Source organism: Netta rufina (assembly GCF_964035555.1).
Source record: "Netta rufina genome assembly, chromosome: 25".
NCBI lineage: Eukaryota > Metazoa > Chordata > Aves > Anseriformes > Anatidae > Netta > Netta rufina.
Window position 1 is genome coordinate 5,324,615 of NC_140149.1, and position 18,481 is coordinate 5,343,095.

The window sequence follows — 18,481 nt, forward strand, 5'->3', positions numbered from 1 at the left end:
CTCTGCCTGCGGAGATGGGTATTGGGGAGGGATTTGGGGCATGCCCTGTTCCGTGCCTAACCAGGAGCTATCAGCCATCAATGTCATTCCCAGCATTAAATTAAAAAAGAAATAGAATTCTCTCCGTTTCAGGTCCCTTGATAAAAATATACCTCGCCTTTTGTTTGCTTGATGCAGCAGTTCCTCCTTGCACTGAAAATTAAATTGGGAAGGGAGTTTTACTGTCCCTGTGGAGGAGAGAGGCACCTATTGAAAGCACTCATGAACGAAGCGTGGGGGGCCCAGCCCAATGTTTTCTGGCGCTTTTTGGGGTCCTGCGAGTACAAAGGCAGCGGAGAAGGAGCAGGGAAATCCAGCAGAGCTCCACTGTCCCGCTAGGTTGTGCTTGACTCCTTCGCAGCTCTGCTCCAGGGTCTGGGGGAGCAAAGGAGGAGGAGAGCCAGCTTGTCTGCCTTCACCTTGCAGCTGGAGAAACTGCTCCCAGAGCTTCTCTGACAGAACAGAGCAGGCTGTGATGTTGACCATGCACGATGCATCCCTCCAGAAGGCAGGTGCCTGGCCCAGCAGCCCGCTGAGCTCAGATGAATGCTGGCAGATAAGGGCAGCAAAGCGCCTCAGGAGGAAGTATTTTCATAATCGCCCCTTTGCAACACAGCTCTTTTTTTTTTTTTTGCAGCATTATCTTTCTGCCTTCCTCTTGCTCTCCAAATGAACAGAAATATGTATATTCACGGGGTGGGGAAGCCAATGGCAGAGCCGAAACACAGCTGAGTCAACAACACGCGTCTCTGACCAAGCGGGCAACGTTTCGCCCTCCCGCCTGGTTATCAGAGGGCTTTCAAAAGTCAGCACCGCACACAGAAAGGGCAGCGGAAGCTCAGCACATGCCCTGCAGAAGCAAGAAGTGCCAGAGGGTCCTTGCTGCCCTAATCCTACAGCCAAGGCCCTGGGACCCTGCAGTTGTGACCCTTTGTGACTCTGAGCCTGATTTCTGCCTCAAGGCCCTAAAATTTCTATCCTTTTCTGCCTCCTTCATTCATATTTTTTTGCTAAACGTTTCTGCCTGCTGGATTCTGGGTGAATTCTTCGTTTTGGCAGTCTCTGGCATCACAAAGCTGAGCTGATCCCCAGCTGCATTTCAGTGCTGATGCTGAGCATTTTGGAAAACTCGACTGGGATAAAAAGGCAGCGTCGCACTGGGTTGTTCTGCATCTGAACAACTTGCTGAACAGAAGACTTTGGTGCTAAAAGCTGGGGGAAAAGGGATATTGAGGCATCCCGAAGGGAAAAAAAAAAAAAAAAAAAAAAAAGCAAAAGAAGTGCACATTCATGCAATAAGGACTGAAGAGTGCTAGCAAATTTTGGCAGGTTACTCTAACCTGAAAAATCTCAGCTTTGTGCCCCCTGGTGGCAGCTGCATTTCTCTGGTCCTCGGTGCCACTGCAGTGCCTGCACCTCAGAGCCAACCCTTTTCGTTTCCCTGCTGAGCCAATGCCCAGCGCAGAGGCCATTAGATGCCATTAGCAAGAAGCCTGCTAGGAGGTTCTTCACTATCCAGAAAAGCACCAGGGAAAATCCAGAGGTTCAGATAAATCATTGCAGGCCTAGGCTGGCAACACACGGTGCACTTGGTTTGGATGCTCGGTGTATGGCTGTAATTATTTTAATTATCCTAGGCTTCACCCCAAAACTTGACTCAGTTTTTCTGTGAGTATTCACAATATGTAACCCTACTTGGAGGGAGTTAAGGCAGAACTTAGCTCCTACCTAATGTGAGATTAAAGATGTCTATCTTGCTCGGCTCAAACAATAGATGAGGCTACGTCCATACAATCCAGCTGAAATAGTCTTTTTTTTTTTCTGCTTTCTTTTCAGACAAAAAGCACTGGCGTCAACAGGTGGAAGAAGCGTTCAAGCAGCATGCGACTGGTTGGTATGAAGTAATAAATGTTCAAAAGAGAAAAAGGAATCAGTGAATGGAAAGGCTACAGTTTTAGCCAGTAGGATGTAAAATGTTATGGCAGAAGTTTTCCTTTAACAAGGGCACTGCCTGGAAAGCAGTAGCAAAATTAGAGAGCTATTATTTAAGTGCTGCAAATAAGCAACCAAGAAGCAAGCCTTGGCTGAGGGAGGTTGTGATCACACGTAATAGTAACAGCAAGGTGAGAGGAGGAACTGCTGCTCTCCACCCTGGTGCCCAAACACCAACCCGAGAGCCACCTTCGCAAAGATGCTGAGCAATTTCCAGCGCTTTCCCTGCCGTGTTTTGTACCTCGAATGTCAGAGAGGCAGAAGCAGTGACGGAGGGTAGATCTTCAGAGCCTCGGTCTGAAACTACAAACCCATTTTGTGTGTTACTTAGGAGCAGTAATGGGCTGCAAGAGAGACAGCGCAGCTCTGTGCCTGACCCGTAAGAGCTGATTTTTTCCATAAAGGGAGAAGGAAAGGGAGCGAGGACAGGGCAGGCTGATTCTGCTGGAAAAAATATAAAATAAACATGCCTTTGTATGTCAGTCTAACACTTCTTTCTCCCCCTCAGGCTGTTCTCCCATGTGGGTGACCCATTCCTCGATGACACCCTGCCCCGGGAGTACGTCCTCTACCTGCGCCCCACCGGCCCCCTGGCTCAGAAGCTCTCCGAGTTCTGGCAGCAGTCAAAGCAGATCTGTGGGAAGAACAAAGCTCACAACATTTTCCCACATATCACCCTCTGCCAGTTCTTTATGGTAAACCAGAGCTCCTCTTTTTGCTGCCTTCATGCACGCATTGATGAGCGGCCCTCGCCAGGCTCGGGCTGGAGGTGCTGCACGCTTGGTTCGGTCACTGCAGGCGGGTTTTTGAGCTCAGAGTTTGGGGGTGTTGGCATCAGAACTGTCTGCTGGCTGGGCTTGTTGAGGAGGTAATTGGTTTTTTAGCAAGGTGTTTTCAGGGAGGAGCAGCAGACCAAATTCTCGTAACCTCCAGTGACTGTTAACATGGGAATAGGCAGCGCTGGGGTGAGGTTAGGAAGGTTGCTTTGGGGCAGCTGATCCTGCTTCAGGGGCAAGGGGGGGACAGATGATGCCTGACCCCTATTTCTGTGACCTGGGGCTTTTTCTACCCTTCCTGCTCATCCACCCAAGCCCTTCCTTTCTCTGAGTGCACTCCAGAGCTAAGCACAGGCGTAATGCAATGCTTGTCCTCTTCCCTTCGGCAGTGCGAGGACAGCAAGGTCGACGCTCTCACTGAAGCTCTGCAGGCCACCGTGATGCGGTGGAAGTGCAAATTCCCTGCCCCTCTGCCTCTGGAGCTCTACACGTCCTCAAACTTCATCGGGCTTTTCGTCAAGGAAGAAAGTGCTGAGGTGCTCAAGAAGTTTGCTGCAGACTTCGCTGCAGAGGCAGCCTCCAAAGCAGGTGAGTGACTGCAGGCAGCCAGCGAGTGCTCGCAGCTTGGGCAGGGCCTGGGTTCGCTCTCGCAAACCCTTGCAAAGCTCCCTCCCCAAGAATTAACCCCAGCACGAGTGGCTCTCCTAACAGACTGCTCCTGAGGAAGAGGAGAGGAGAAGATGAATAATTTTTTTCCTAAAAGAGCTATTCCCAAGCCAGGCTGATGTACCAGCCCTGATACAGGGCTCCTTTTACTACAAAAAATTACATTTCTCTTTGCCACGTCAGAAAAATAATCCCAATCGGCTGCATTTTACTGCACTGAGGTATTTTGCTCATGCCAAGAACTACATTTATTATTACAAAAACATATATTAAGTGACCACTCACCCAGCACGTAGCCGTCTTTGTCCAGCTGTGTAATTTAATGTGAGATACCGAGGACTGTGATGCTGCGTGGCATGAAAGCCCACACTCCTCTCAGAGTGGCCATTTCAAAGGTCATCTTTCTCACTACCCTATCAGTGCTGTGATGCTTCGCCATGACTGGGCAAAGGGAGAACACCCAATTAATGCGATACACACCGGGAGCTAAATGTCAGGGCTGCCCACAGAAAGGCAGCGATACCTACAAGCTACAGAAAGGGTGGCCTGAGGGCAAAGAGCCTGAGAGGAGCACCCTGCTGGGCGCCTTGTTTGTCAGAGCTTTTTCAGTTTAAAGATCACCTCGCACTTAGTCTCAAGTGTTATCTCCTGAAGGGGAAGTTGACATTTGGCGGTTCCTTAACCTTTCAGCTAGACACAGCCCGCGAGGCTGAGCGTTTCCTGCTCCTTTCGCTACCACGAGCCGCTGTCACAAAGTTTTCCTCTGCCTTTGGGTCTTTGCTGCGTTTCTGAGACGCACACCCAGGGCGAGAAGACCCGAGGTGCCCTTTCCAAACCTCGGGGCCCAGCCACAACACCTGGTCCTTCCTTCCCGCAGGCTGATCCCGGAGCTTAAATGCATCAAGACACAGCCACGGCCGAGCCCCTGAGTGTCTCCACCTAGACAGGCAGCCTGTGACACCGTGCAGAGCAGCTCCAGGCGGCTGCCCTGGTTCAGAGGAAGAAGTACAGAGGTGCTGTAGGTTCATCCCACCTCTGAAATGCACTGCTTCTGCCTAATGCTGACCTAGAACTTCCCTTCCCTTTAGAAGAGGCAGGAAATAGTCGTTAGCATTACAAACGCACTCCGTACCCCAAAAATGCTGACCCAGAAGAGAAGGAGGCACCAACAGCTTCCAGCAGACTTCGAGCCCTGCAACAGCTCCAACTCGGACCCAACTGGTCACTTCTTCCTTAGGAGAAGCTCTTTGCTGCATTGCAGTCCACATTAAAGTCTCTGGGGCTTCTTCAGAGGTCCACAGCTTATTTTTTTCATGCTGATCAAAAAAAGATGGATGAGCTCGCAAAGCTACCCCTGGCTGGCATTTGGAGCCAAGCCTCTGAATAGCTGCAATTCTGACTGAATAATCAGTCAAATTTAATTGCAATTTTTGGTTGAATAAGCAGGAGTAAATTACATGCAAACAATGTATCCTATGATTTGCACATCCACTGGGAGAGTCCCAATGTTTCACATATTTTCACCTTTCTGCTTCCTTGACTCTCTTCCTAATATAGGTTCATTTGTCTACAGGATCATTTTGTAATCAGTCAGTAATTATCTTACCAACTTCTGCTCTCAGGATTTTGGAACACCTAACCGTCAGTTGGTGAACTGGTAACCCAGTTAATGTCCAGAAAAAAAAAAAGATTTAATCAACTTGCATGAATTTGTAAACTCCATGGATTTCTGATACATACGATAAGAGAGAGAAGAGAGGAGGGACAGTAAAAATTACAAATGTACTTGCTTATTTTGGAGAAAGCCTCAGCTGCCAATGAAAGAAAGGCTACCCCTTACCTGGAAAAGTCTCTTTTTTCACAGAAGACCCCAAATTACAGTAATTGCTGTCACACCATCCAGAAACCCCCTTTCTTTTTTCAGAATGCAGATGAGTTTTTAGCATGGATGCCTTGTCTGCCACCCGGGTGTGACTAAGGACTGAATCAGGCCACAAATCTTGACCCCAAGGTACAACATATATAGGGCACCCATATCTGACTTCCCCAAAGCCTTTCCACAAACTGACCTGCAATTTCTTCCACTTGAGCTACCTCGAGAAGCTCTGCTCCCGTTCAGAGGTGACAGACACCCTTAGGCCTTAGAAAAGCTGCTCATCTTGGCAGTTCCCTTGTTGATAACCATCTTCTTGTTGCAGATGTTCACGTGGAGCCCCACAAGAAGCAGCTCCACGTGACGCTGGCCTACCACTTCCAAACCAGCCACCTGCCCACGCTGGAGAAGCTGGCCCAGAACATCGACGTCAAGCTGGGCTGCGACTGGGTCGCCGCGATTTTCTCCCGAGACATACGCTTTGTGAATCACGAGGTACGCTTCCTAGAGTTTGTTTGGGTCCAAAAAGAAAAAAAAGAAAGAGGGTCTAGCAGAACTGCAGGCTGTTCCAGCTGCATTTGTGGCTCAAATGCAGGTTGTGAGCTGACTGAGCACAGATAAGCAACAGACTACCCAGACATTAAAGAATTTCCATTAGTCCACGAGAACACATCTCCCACATCCCACCAGTCAGATGGACCAAGACCATCTTGCCTGTTTTGCTTTTACTCATGCCATCTAGACTTGCTTTCCCCCTCCCATCTCATTTCTTGCTTCTTGCAGGAATGATTTCATGCTGGATTAATTCCTTCTAACAATGACTCTCCTCTAAGCTCGCTGTAAATTGCCCTGGCCTCTCCAGAGCCAGGCCAGTGTATCTTAACCTGAACCCTAGCCATCAATCACAGCATTTGGTTTCATCATCCAAATGGTTTCATCCAAAAGGTTATGGTTTCATCATAACCTTTACCTTCATGGCCTAAATACTCATGGATTCTACAGCTGCATTTCCGAAGTCTCTTACCACAGTTTTCTCAATATTGTTTTCCAACACAATGTACAAAAAGAAGAAAAAAAAAAAATAGATTTTGTAAATTGGGACCTTGGGCACAGAGAAATTACATGTGAGACTTGTCCCACCTCCCTGTAAATACACCCAAGCCTGAGCCAGTCACCTGAGGCTCCCTTCGCAGTCAGTGCAGACAAACAGACACCTCCACAAGAGCATCTCTGTCCCATCTGAGACGTCTATCTGGGGATGAGCTGAATCAACTCCTGGAGGAGGGAACCTCCAGAAGCTGCCTGCTCAGGCTCTGGTGGCTACCTACACTCCTAAGGCTGGGGTGATTAATCCACCAACACGCACAGTCCAGAATTAGACAAAGAAAACCTGCAGCAAAGTGGGAAACGGTGATTTTAGCCCAGCACACAATACGTTGTAGAAGTTAGACTGGTCCAGGGACACATTTGTTCTCCTTTTAACTGAGAGCCTGCTGCAGCCACTGCCATTAATTTAATATTTAATACATGGGGATTAAATTTAACATTTAATACATGTGGATTCCTCACGCCCTAGTGAGGAGAGGATTACAGAGTGACGTTCACTGAGCTTTGCCCCACTTTTTAACTTTCTCACGTTATGAAATACAAAGAAAAGCAGGCGGCCACAACTCGGTACTTCTCACACCTGCACACACAGCTCTGGAGCCTCGTGTCACACATTCAGAGCTGCTGTCCCCCTGACTGGCTCTGCCTCAATTTCAAAAGCAGCAGCAATGAGAGCTGCTCTTTTAGCACAAGCAGGTACAGCGACAGTGGCCACTGACCGCGAGAACTGTGTGAATTTCAGCTCACAGTGAGTTCAGCTCCGTTTTTAACAGACCACTTTAGGCACACGGTCATGTTTCTGCTCCCTCTAAAAAGCCATCCCCTCCTTTCCCTTCTGGTTATCAAAGACGTGGCTGGAATCAGAGGGAGGAAGGAGTCAATACCAAAAAAAGCTTTCCAACACCAAAGAGTAGTAGAAATTTCCTCCAAGTGAAGCTTTCCTGGACAAAGCACAAAGTGATGCATTTTAAGGAGAGCTGTTTACACCTTGGCCACTTTAAAGGTTTGGTACAGGAGCTCTCCTGCCCCACTCTGCTGAAGATTCCCTGCCATTAACAACCTTTCATTCATTTGTGCTTCTGTTTCTCCCCCAGACTCTGCAAGTGATCTATCCTTACACACCCCAGAACGATGATGAACTTGAGCTGGTCCCAGGGGACTTCATTTTCATGTCGCCAGTGGAACAAACCAGTACAAGTGAGGGCTGGATTTATGGCATTTCCCTTGCAACTGGCTGCTCTGGGCTGCTGCCCGAAAATTACATCACGAAGGCGGATGAATGTGGGACCTGGGTGTTTCATGGGTAGGTAAAGCCGCTCAGTTCATTTTCTGTCACTGTAAAAAGGGGGCTCAGCAGCCGGGATCTCACCTGGGCAAGTGAAAAATCTCCCAGGGCTGCTGAGAAGGTCGCTTGGGGAAACACTGAGCACACAAAGTCCCATCTCGTGAGCAAAGGGAGAGCAGATGCCAGCCCAGTGCATGGGACTGGAGGGTGATGTGGTTTATTTAGCTAAGACATTGCAGCAACTCTTACTCACGGGATCGCTGCAGAGCTGGAGCAGATGGGCACTGCAGAGCCACCGCTGTGTGGGCACCTCGGTGCTGGCAGCAGGATCAGGAAGGTTTAAATCCCAGCAGTAATTTGGGAGGCGAGGTGTGTTGTGTATAATTCCAGGAGAAAAGGACTGGGGGTCAGCAAGGTTTCTTAAGATACTTAGCAAGGCTTCCAGAAGTGGTTAGTCGCCTGCCTGACACTGGCTTCAGCGAGAAGCTCGTTCTGAACAAGGTTCTGCCTTGTTGCCTCTTGCTTTTGGTGGGAATTAATCAAAGAGCAGTAAAAACCTAGTGCTTGAGCTGTGGTCTGGGCACGCCTGCAAGCCCCACAGGGCTGTCTGCAGCCCAAAGCACCTAAAGCCATCTGGAGAACAGGGAGTAGTTTCTATGCAGGAGCACGAGGTGACAAGGGGAGCGGAGAGGCATGTTCCTGCCTGCTGGCCCCCTGGCAAACAGCACACTGATCCAGCGCACTGATCCAGCAACTCTTCAAACCAAGCAAAATGCAGGAAACAAAAGAGCAAAACTGGCGTGCAGCCTTTGTCTGTGTCTCATCAGGCTTAACACGCGTCGTGGTGAAGGGCAGATGGCAAGCAGACACGGGGCAATTGCAGCTTGCAGGCTGGCCTCCAGATGTGACTGCCACAACCACTGCCCTTCTACAAACCAGTCCTGCTTTAACCCCAAATCCTACCCAACCCAGAAAACTGCCAGGCAGGGACAAGCATAGCAAGAGGTCGCTCCTTTGCCCCTCTTGCCACAACCAGACAATCAGCAAGTTTGTTTGAAGGCAGGGCTTAATCCAGACCCTCCCATCTGCAATCCAGCAAAATTGTCCTTTCTTCCCCTAAAGTTTGCCAGCCAGAATAGCCTCAGGGCCACAAATAGCGAGGCACCCTGCTCTCGTGGATTTTGCTTTTCTTCTAACAGTACCTGGAAGGGTTTTGAGGCCTAGAGACTTAGCATGGGAAAGAACTATTATTGCAGCAGCGACTAAAAGGAAAGCCAAACATTTTGTACCTCCAGGACCGCTTTGTCTCCAGGCAAGCAAAGAAAGGAAATGCCCCTTCCCTGATCACCACTAAGGACTATAAATCAGGAACAGGAGCATGCAATACGGCGCATTTATCAAAAACGTTATTACATACCCGGAAACAGCCTCGTTTTACACAACAGCTTCCCGCGGGGAATATTAGGTTACAGAATGTCATTTGGTCAAAACAATAGAGCGAGCCAAGGACAACCTAAGCCCCACTGACGCCCAGGCCAAGGCATTCACAGCAGGATCCTCTTGGTAGGAGAAGAATGGGGCACGGTCACCTTCATTTCATAGACGTGAAAGAGAGCGTGGCAGTACTCACCGGGGCTGCAGGGGAGCTGCTGTGGTGGGGGAGATGGGATCCAGTTGGCACCGAGGATGCTGCGGCTGGTTTGTGCTGCTCCTGTGTACACAGCCATGTCCAGCTTCATCCCTGCAGAGGGAGAAAGAAAGAAAGAAGAGCCATTGAGCTTTCCCTCCTAGGCACAAGAGACTGCATTCTTCAAGTGAAAATCACGCATTATTGAGCTCATCACGGAAACACAGCTCACTCCGGGCTGCAGCTTGTACCACGCAGGAGAAATGACAGGCAAAGTGCTATTCTGGGATGTTTGATCAAATCTTGCATACAGCAAAGTAAGGTTGCCAGCACCTGACTGGCTTTTGATCATTTCTCCTGAGAAAGGTTTCCCTGTTTCACTACTCCAGGGATGCAGAAGCTGAATCCTGGCCTCTGCAGGACGTGGTTTTATGGCTGATGTCCAAGTGGTGCCTCAGGAGCTCTGCCCAGCACAGACCTTGCACCTCACAGAACAAAACGCCATCCCTGCCCTGCAGTAAGGGCTGGACCTCGGCTGCAGACCAACAGGCTGCCATCACCAGGAGACAAGCCTGGCGAGCCTTTTAATCGGGCAGAAAGGGCTCTGCTCATGAAACCAGGTTGTGTCTTGAGAGACTCCAGGGCTGAATTTTTTCCCTGGTTTCTAAAATCGGAGTGGAATCACTTCTGTTCTGCAGACCCCAAGGGTTTTCCACACACCTAAAGTGCACTTCTCTGCTGGCTGTGGCACTTCCTGGTGTGCTTTCTGCTCGTGCCAGAGATTGGAGCTGCTAGGGACAATGAGGGGAAACATTTGGTCTCTGATCAGTGCTATTGCTTGGAAAAGAATGGAAGACAAATTGCTTTAGTGTCCCACACAATGCAACCCAGATCCTAAGTCCAGGTAACCCCTGCAGGAAGGGCGACGTTAAGGCACCGAGCAGCACTTTCAGGTCCAGCTTTAGCTATGAGGTTATGCAAAAAGAACAGCTGATTTCCTGTTCCCTTCTTTTTTTCCATGCTAAGAAAGCTTCAGAAAGCAAAAAGCATGAACCAAAGGTGCTCATTTGGAAAGCTGGACTGGTTTGCTCTAAATCTTAGGACCTGAGAGTCTGTAACACTTGGTGGCTGCTCTGCTGCTAGTTCTGAGTCCTGCAAGTGAAAAATAGCCTTCTGAAGCCAGCACTAGACTCTCCTTTGGGGTAAAGCTGGCTAAATTTGTATCAATGACACTAGATCTGTTCCGACTGAGCCTAGGAGGGGACCTGGCCATAGGTGTGTTAGAAACAAAATGCTTTTTCCCTTGTATGATATCAAGCTGGAAAAATTCTCCTGGTAGCAGCCGAAGCTACTGGTGGGTTGAAGCAACTGGGAATGAATCTGAACTACGGATCCAGTCTGTATAGTATATTTATATACATATATTTATAAATCAAACCTCCCCAGCAAACCGTTGAATATTTTCTAAGCTGCTTTCCATGCCCGTGAATTAGTGGGCTACCAAGTCAAAAGCAGAAATTCTCCACCCTCGGCACATGGAGCCCAGAGGAAGTGGGAAGCCCAGCGAAGGCACACACATCGACCGGCCCCACAGAAGCCACGAAAACCAAGCACACAACACCACGGGTCTCTTGCACATTTAAAGGCATGTGGCTGAAGGAACCCTGCTATCTTTGTATCTGCGGACCCAACGCTACCCAAAAGCTAAAACTTGCCACGATTCCCTGCGCTGTTTTTCCATTACCAGCAAAGCCAGAAATAGTCACCTCCTCCACCCCCAAATGGCTAGAAGCACTACAGATATTACACAGCAGGCTATTTCAGCTCCCCGAGAGAGGCCAGAGCTATTCCTTGCCCCTTTAATAAGCCTGAGAAATCAGGCTTGGTGCAAGGAACAGGGGGGAGGAAAAAGAGCCCGAATTTTTCAAGCTCTATTTGTGCCTCGGGAGGTTTTTTCCCCACTCTGTCTCCTTCCCATTCGCTTTCCCTGGGGACCTCTCTCCCCCAGGCAGCACCGAGTGGCAAGGCAGAGGGGTCTTTGCACAGCTGAGGGCTGGCAGTGTTGTGGCATGATACAGCCTCTCTCCATCCTCTGCTCCAGCATCTCCACTCTTCAAAAGGCCTTTTCTCCAGGACACGGCGTGTTGCTGAGAGCCGGGAAGGCCAGGTGCCTCCCTTGCCCCGTGCAGAAGACAGAAGATGTTGTTGTCTGTTTGCCAAGCGGAGGAACCACGAGCCTTTGGGAAAAGCTCCCGAGCAATGACCTAGCCTGAGAAGATGACTAAGCTGAAACAGCTTCAGTGGTTCCTCTTCTCCAGCAGCAGCAAGGAGATACCACTGGAGTCAGGCTGGTGGCTCTCCTCCAGGCACAGCCTTTGCCTCGTCACCATTTGCAGTGAATCCTAGCATCTATAAATAAATAGCACAGCATCCACGGCCTTTTGGTAAGGGCTTAGAGAGAAATTAAGCCTCAGAAATTGTGCAGCAGCTCCTCAGGGTAAAGGGAAGACAGGTAGCCAAACAGATCCTTCATAATCTCTCAGCCAGCGTCCTTGGAAGACCGTCACGTGGAGAAAGGAGAAAAGGGCTGAGACAGGAGGGGGCTGGAAGCAGTGATGCGGAAATGAAGACAAAGAGCTCAGGCTCAGGATCCACTTTGTGCAGTAACAACGTCGGGAAGAAACCCAGATCCTTCTCACGCAGAGATATTCGAGTGGCTGGGTCGGGGAGGATGCATCTCCGTGCAGCTGGTCGCACCCGCGCCCCAGGCTGACCACTTCACACAGGGATAAAGGTCTGGTTGTGCTCCCCGCAATCTTTCAGATGGACAGGCTCCAAGGAGGAGGGTTAGACGGGATTTCTCACCCCAGCACCTGGTAGTATTTCCCTCAGCTTATCCACAAAGATCTCCTGCCTGTATTTAACTCCTCTTCAAGACCTACCACCCCCGTTACACCTCGGAGCTGCACCCTGCGTAACCCACAGGGGTTTGCTGCCCTGACCCCGTTGCTCTGCCCGCAGCTGGGCAGCGAGCTCCCGGAGAGGAGCCCTTCCTTGCAGCAAGCTCAGCTCTTGCTGGGAACACTGTGAATATAAAACAACCACATTTATAAGAACCTCAACCCTAGAGGATCGGGTCTGAAAGAGTACAGGGGGCTGCTCCTCGCTGTTGGATGGGGCTGGCACCCACCTCCTGCTCCCCCATGCAGCATCGCCACCCGACCGAACAGCCGGTACCTCAGTCTCATCCTTGCACTCAAATTCCACCAGAGAAGGGACCGACGAAAAAGCAGACGACCTATTTTTGTTCCTTCGGTAGAGGCATGGGTGTTATTTTAACAGCTAGGAAAAACCCCTCGGAGATTTTATCCCAACTAGGTGCTAGTCAGGAAGCAACTCCTGACATTTTTAAGGCACTGCAAAGTGCAAGCAAAGGCAACTATTTCTGTCAAAGCCAATGACCATATACATTAACTGACAAGGTTTTTTTAATGACTAAGCAAATGTAGCCCACACGATGCATGCAAATCAGCAGAGGGTCACTGCAGCTTCTGTAATTGCCTGTCAGCTTACTCCCCAGGGTCTTGGGCAAAGTCCTTGAATGTCTGGGCATGAGAGCTTTGCTCAGAGAGCATCACGAGATAAGCATCTTGAAGGAGAATGGGATCTATTATCTCCCTCTGGCTGCATTTAACAGGAAGAACTGGGGAGAACAAATTCCCACTGTAGATGGGAAATGGAATAGACAGCACTGAGAAATGCAGAAACCACCACCCAGACTGAACGTGCCACATCCCTACAAGACAACCCAAGCTATTTTGTGTGCTGGAACCCTGAAAAGTGCCCAGCACGACAGGCAGGGCTGTGACAGTATCTCCTAGGCAGTGAAGCACAGGCATTTTCCTTCCTGCTCCCAGCCAAAACAAGAGGTGCCATTCAGCTGGTAGCCAGGGATTCTGCACACCCATTCTTTCCACCCCACAGCCCATATCTTGTGAGTACCAAGAGGGATGTTCCAGTTTTATTTACCCTTGGAAATAGCCCCCAAAAAGCAATCTTGCTTGCAGGAATGTCCTTGCTGCAGCCTGAGGGCATGAAGCAGTCCCAATGCCAACATCTTTCTGCTTTTGGCAGGTCCTACTCGATTCTGAATACTACATCTTCCCCGTCCCTTCAAGCTTTCAGCGACGGAGCTCTGGAGAGAAGGCCGCAGGAAGACCAAGGGCCTGGGGACACGGGGCCACTCACCATCATCTGCCAGAACGTGCAGGTAGGGACCCACACGCACACACAAATCACACAGGCTTTTCATGGCAAGCCTCCAGCAACCCTTTTTTTTCCCCAAAAAACTTATCCTCTTGTCTCCTTTCGCTGCCTGCCTTGGAAGTTTCGGCTTACGGTTCTCTACGAGCTTTTGAATGGTGCAAAAAACCACGAGCACAGAAGACATCGCCGTCCCTAAACCTGCTCTTCACAGGGAGAGGCAGGGCCCCATCCTCTGCTTGTTTTAGCAGTTCTCTAACAGCCTAAATACCGACTTCAGAAGAGTTTCCTGTACCTGCATCTGCACTAGGCTTAGAGCAAGGGCTGTCTGGCCCTGAGTGCTGTTAGTGAACCAAACCTCAGAAAAATACTTGCACTTTTACGCAGGTCAAACATCCTGTCATTTCTCTTCCAGCCGCTGAGAATAAGCAGCCAGCCAGGGCCTCAGAAGCGCTGCCTTTTCGTCTGCAGACACGGGGAAAGAATGGATGTCGTTTTTGGGAAGTACTGGTTGTCACAGTGCTTTGATGCCAAAGGTGAGTCAGCTCCTGCAGGTCTCTCAGGCTGCAGGTTTAGGGAAAGGAAAGGGAACAGCAAGTGCCCAGGGCAAAGCCTGGATGGGAGCCGTGGTTTCCTGACCTCAGGTGGTGCTTCGAGTGTTAGAGCACCGGTAGGGCTGTGCCAGGAGCAGAAACAAAAGCCAGGGAGTATGCACTGTGGTTGCTGATATTTAGGAAAGGGCTCAAAAAGCCTTTCAGGGCATAAGTTGGAGATTGCAAGCTGATAATAAGACTGCAAGCAAGTCCTGAAGGCTGAATCTGGCACAAGCCTCAACACACATACACATGCTTGAATTCTGGACTACAACTACAGACCATAATTTCAGGCTCCATTGGTTTTAGATCTGACTGGAAATCTATCAACAAAGCCTTTTTCTAGTTGAGAAACACCAATTTCTTGTAGCCAACATTCTTGGAAAAAGGGATGATTTTACAACTGCCTTCTTTCCAAATTACATCTGAAGAGCTCTGATGTTTGTGCCTCCCGTAAGAGCATAAAATTAGGGGTTTCATTTGGTGTGGGATGGAAATTATTTTGCTTCTGGTGATTAAAGACCTGTCCTAAAGCTAACTTTAAAGGATAAGTAACATTCTCTGCTGATTTTAACCCGATACATCTGCTTAACTTAATTTTGCCAGCTTCTTGATAGCTCTGCATGGGAAAAAGTGCTCGACAGCCCGTGGCTGTAAATATGCAGATGTTGTGGTGACCGAGGGTGGAAAGAGGCGTGATGCTCTCTGCCTCTCTTTTATCTAATAATTCCAGCAACTGCTTCTCACCTCTCCCTCGCAGGAAGGTACATGCGTAGTAACCTGAATATGCCTCACAGCTTACCTCAAAGAAGCGGCGGTTTCAGGGATTATGAAAAAGACGCGCCCATCACCGTGCTGGGCTGCATGCAGGCAAGGCTTGTTGGTAAGTTGTCCCCAGCCGACGGGAGTTTGCCCAGGAAGCTTTGCCCTCTTCCTCCCACACACCCCGCCGAAGAAAGAGAAAGTGCAAGGCGGAAAAAATGAATCAGGAGCCCCAAACTAACGGGATTGAGGTGTTTCAAGAACACCCGCAAAGTCCCTTCAACTCCCCTGGCAAGTCCCCTCTTTCAAAGAAAACCTCGTCTGATTCAGCTGCTGCAGCTGAAGAGAAGACAAAGCAGGAGATCTGGGCCATGCTATCAAATCACGGCCACGGTGTTTGTTACTGCCCTGTACACGGGCTGCACTGGAAATGCTGCTACTGCCGATGCCACTGTTAAAAGCAGCTCTGAACATGAGGGTCACCCCATGCAGAATATCTTTCCTTGATTGTGACAATCTGAATTTTGATCTGTCGTTTGCTAAGCCAATATACTTTTAGCAGCCTCTCTGGCTTCAGGTAGATGTGGCAAAAACACAGTCCAAATTATTTCCTGTGTGTCCCCGATTCCCCATCCTTGTCCCCAGCTCCTGAGCCTGTTGGTTTGTGTATAGAGAGAAAAATTATTCAGTAGTGAAGGAGCAGATATTGAGCACTGGGATTAAAGAAGCCCCTCAAAGGATGTGAGCTTCAGCGAGCAGCACTTAGCATCTTCCCAAATTCAAATCCTTCGCTTTGGTCACACTCAAACTAGGGCAGCTAAAATTCCCCTTGCTCTTTAAACAAAAATAAATCACCGCACAGCGCTGCAGGACGATCGCTCCCGGGGCCGTGTGGCTTCAGGGCTGGCAGTGTGCACGGAACAGAAGGCAAATCTGGGAGCCATCACAGCACACGTTGCTGCTATCGTTACACGGGGCCAAGCACGCGGCCGTGTACGTGACCCAGGCGCCACCAGCCATCTGCAAGCACCCGCTGCCACTGCAGCACCGTGGACTTGACCTTGATGGCTGCTGGAAGCGTAATTCCTCCTCCAACCAAAGCAAATGAGCAGCATCCCCGTGCCAGGAGGCTGCTGCACGCGCCGCTCTTTCTAAATTGCCCCACTTCTCTCAAGAGATTTCGAGCTCCTTCTGACGTGGTTAGAGCCATCGTTAAACATGTGGAGTCGAGGTTAATAACCCCTTCTCGCTCCCACCTTTGTGCCCTGCCTCTTCAAACAGAACAAAAACATAACTCACTGCAAGTCCGTGCAATGCTCAGCAGTCCCGTTCTCATTCGGCTTCCTTAGGCTTTGCAAGAATATTAATAACCCTACTAGTGGAGTTGATTCTTATCTCATTTGCAGTGATCTTCCACCTGTGTAATGAAACGGTAATTTATACCAGCAAAGAATCGAGCCAATTGAATTAAGTTGGGTCTGAATTAAGTCGAATCATTCTGATTTACGACTTAGAGATGAAACTAAATGAAATCCAAGCTCGCTACTATTTTTCTCAGCACACTGTTTGCTTTTTGGCTAAACGTAAGGGGACAAACTGAGCAAAAGCTGCTGTGCTTTCTCTGCATACTGGTTAAGCAATAAAATACCATGGGTACACTCACTTCCTAAAACATGAGCAGTGCAGCTGGGAAGCTTCTTTAGCTCCTTGCAGGGTGGCAGATACCTGCACCCTGCTGTTACGGTGCCATTTGTCTGTTTTTATTCATGGGTGTTAAAACTTGCTTGCAGGTGAAGCCTTGCTAGAAACTAATACCATTGTAGACTACATCTACAGCTCCCCGTCCCTCCGGTGTGTGCAGACAGCACACAACATCTTGAAAGGTAAGGACCCATCAAGCAGGAAAGGCTGCATTCTTCTCACTTTCTGGGAAAAGCCACTGCCAACCAGATAAAAGGCAACCTGGCACGGGGAACAGAGCAAATGGTAATTCGGGGGGAGGATTATTTCCATGGGAGTGTACTTCACCCATCTGCAAGGAGCCCTTTTCTTATTGCGTGGTGTGCCAGGCGTGTAGGGAAGTGGTGTGCTTGAAGTGGTTTGATGGCCCCATCGCCAGCTGTGGGTCCAGGTTGGGATTTGTGTCCCCTGCAGAAACCAGGGGTGTGCAGGGGCCACGTCCAGCTCCACGCTCCTGCAGCTGCTCGGTGCTGCGTGAGTAGGAGTAATACACTGCACAAACTGGGAAGGGAAATGGTGGTGGGGCATCAGCTCTCCTGGCATTGAGGCAGTTGTAAAAAAGGCTCCAAAACGCAGTCACACCTAGGTTACTGCGTGGAATTTGCAGCCCAGAGGTTTACACGCCTTTGTGCATCGTACGCCAAGTGCATAGATCAACTGCTTCCTCTTTCCACTGCTACTGTAAACAAACTACTTAGCAAGAAAAGATAATTTATAACCAAACTTAAGTATTAAAGCTGCCAAGTCTCACTGCCTTCCTCCCCAGATGCTGTCACTGTCTCTTCTCTCCCTCCTCCAGGTATGCAACAAGAGAACAACCTGAAAATCCGAATAGAGCCGGGCTTGTTTGAATGGACCAAGTGGGTCTCTGGGAACACACTACCTGCTTGGATACCCCCCGTGGACTTAGCTGCAGCTACTCTAAGCGTTGATACAACCTACAGGTAGCAGAAAGGGGGGTGAGGGGGTGGTGGATTGCTTTGGGGATTTGTTTATCCCTTGTATCCACTGTGGATACGTGGATACATATCCATTTATCCATGGATATTTGGGATTTGGTTTTAAAGAGTGACATTCTGCTGAATTTGTAAATTTAAGCAGTGCCTGGAAGAGCTGCTGGAGCTCCCAGAATGAACTTAAAGCAGGCTGGAGGCTGCTGTGTTAAACACAACCTGAGGATGCCTTATTATAAACCAAACTCCCCAGGGCACTGGCAAGGTGCAGCTTATTGCTGATGATGGGGGCTCTCGTTCCAGCCCTCCTTCCTTCCTGTGCACCTTTCGCATGCCCAGGAAATCCTCAAAGTTTGTTGGTTTGTTTTTTTTTAGCCCTTTTCCTAACACTTAGGAGTTTGATGAACCCGGGTAAGGCTGTGCTGCCTTGATCTGGAGTCTGGAGGAAACAGCAGAACTAGTTTTGCTGACTCAGTGCACTGACCATCGTGTTTATGGGCTGAAATCACATCATGGGTTCCGTAACGCCTGCCCTGCCCTTCCCCAGGGGAAAAAGCTTGTCTGTTTGTCCGTCCTGATTAGCCTGGTGAGGGACCTTAGCTGGAAATTTTGCAACATCCTGGGGAGCTTGTTGACATCTGCCGGGAATGCAGGGTCTCCTGAAGCATCAGAATTCAGAGATTTGATATCAAGGAGGTGAACACAAAAGATTCACCACTCCTCAGCAATTATTTCTACTTTCTGGTTAAAAAAACATTTGAATGGTGAATGGGTAAAGACCACCAATCTCTCCTCGGGGAAATAC

General features: G+C 49.4%; 1 protein-coding gene across 1 annotated transcript in view; it reads left to right on the forward strand.

Annotated features, from left to right (window-relative positions):
* The window catches only part of UBASH3B (ubiquitin associated and SH3 domain containing B), a gene marked incomplete at its 3' end in the record, with an annotated part of 60,251 nt that overhangs the window by 37,894 nt on the left and 3,876 nt on the right, over positions 1 to 18,481 (forward strand). Inside the window, exons 2-11 of the mRNA XM_084301682.1 lie at positions 1,876 to 1,929; positions 2,540 to 2,726; positions 3,197 to 3,395; positions 5,672 to 5,841; positions 7,548 to 7,756; positions 13,500 to 13,635; positions 14,044 to 14,164; positions 14,982 to 15,104; positions 16,774 to 16,866; positions 17,523 to 17,667. Of these exons, the coding sequence (XP_084157808.1) occupies positions 1,876 to 1,929; positions 2,540 to 2,726; positions 3,197 to 3,395; positions 5,672 to 5,841; positions 7,548 to 7,756; positions 13,500 to 13,635; positions 14,044 to 14,164; positions 14,982 to 15,104; positions 16,774 to 16,866; positions 17,523 to 17,667 (1,437 nt within the window). The remainder of the gene's footprint in view (positions 1 to 1,875; positions 1,930 to 2,539; positions 2,727 to 3,196; positions 3,396 to 5,671; positions 5,842 to 7,547; positions 7,757 to 13,499; positions 13,636 to 14,043; positions 14,165 to 14,981; positions 15,105 to 16,773; positions 16,867 to 17,522; positions 17,668 to 18,481) is intronic.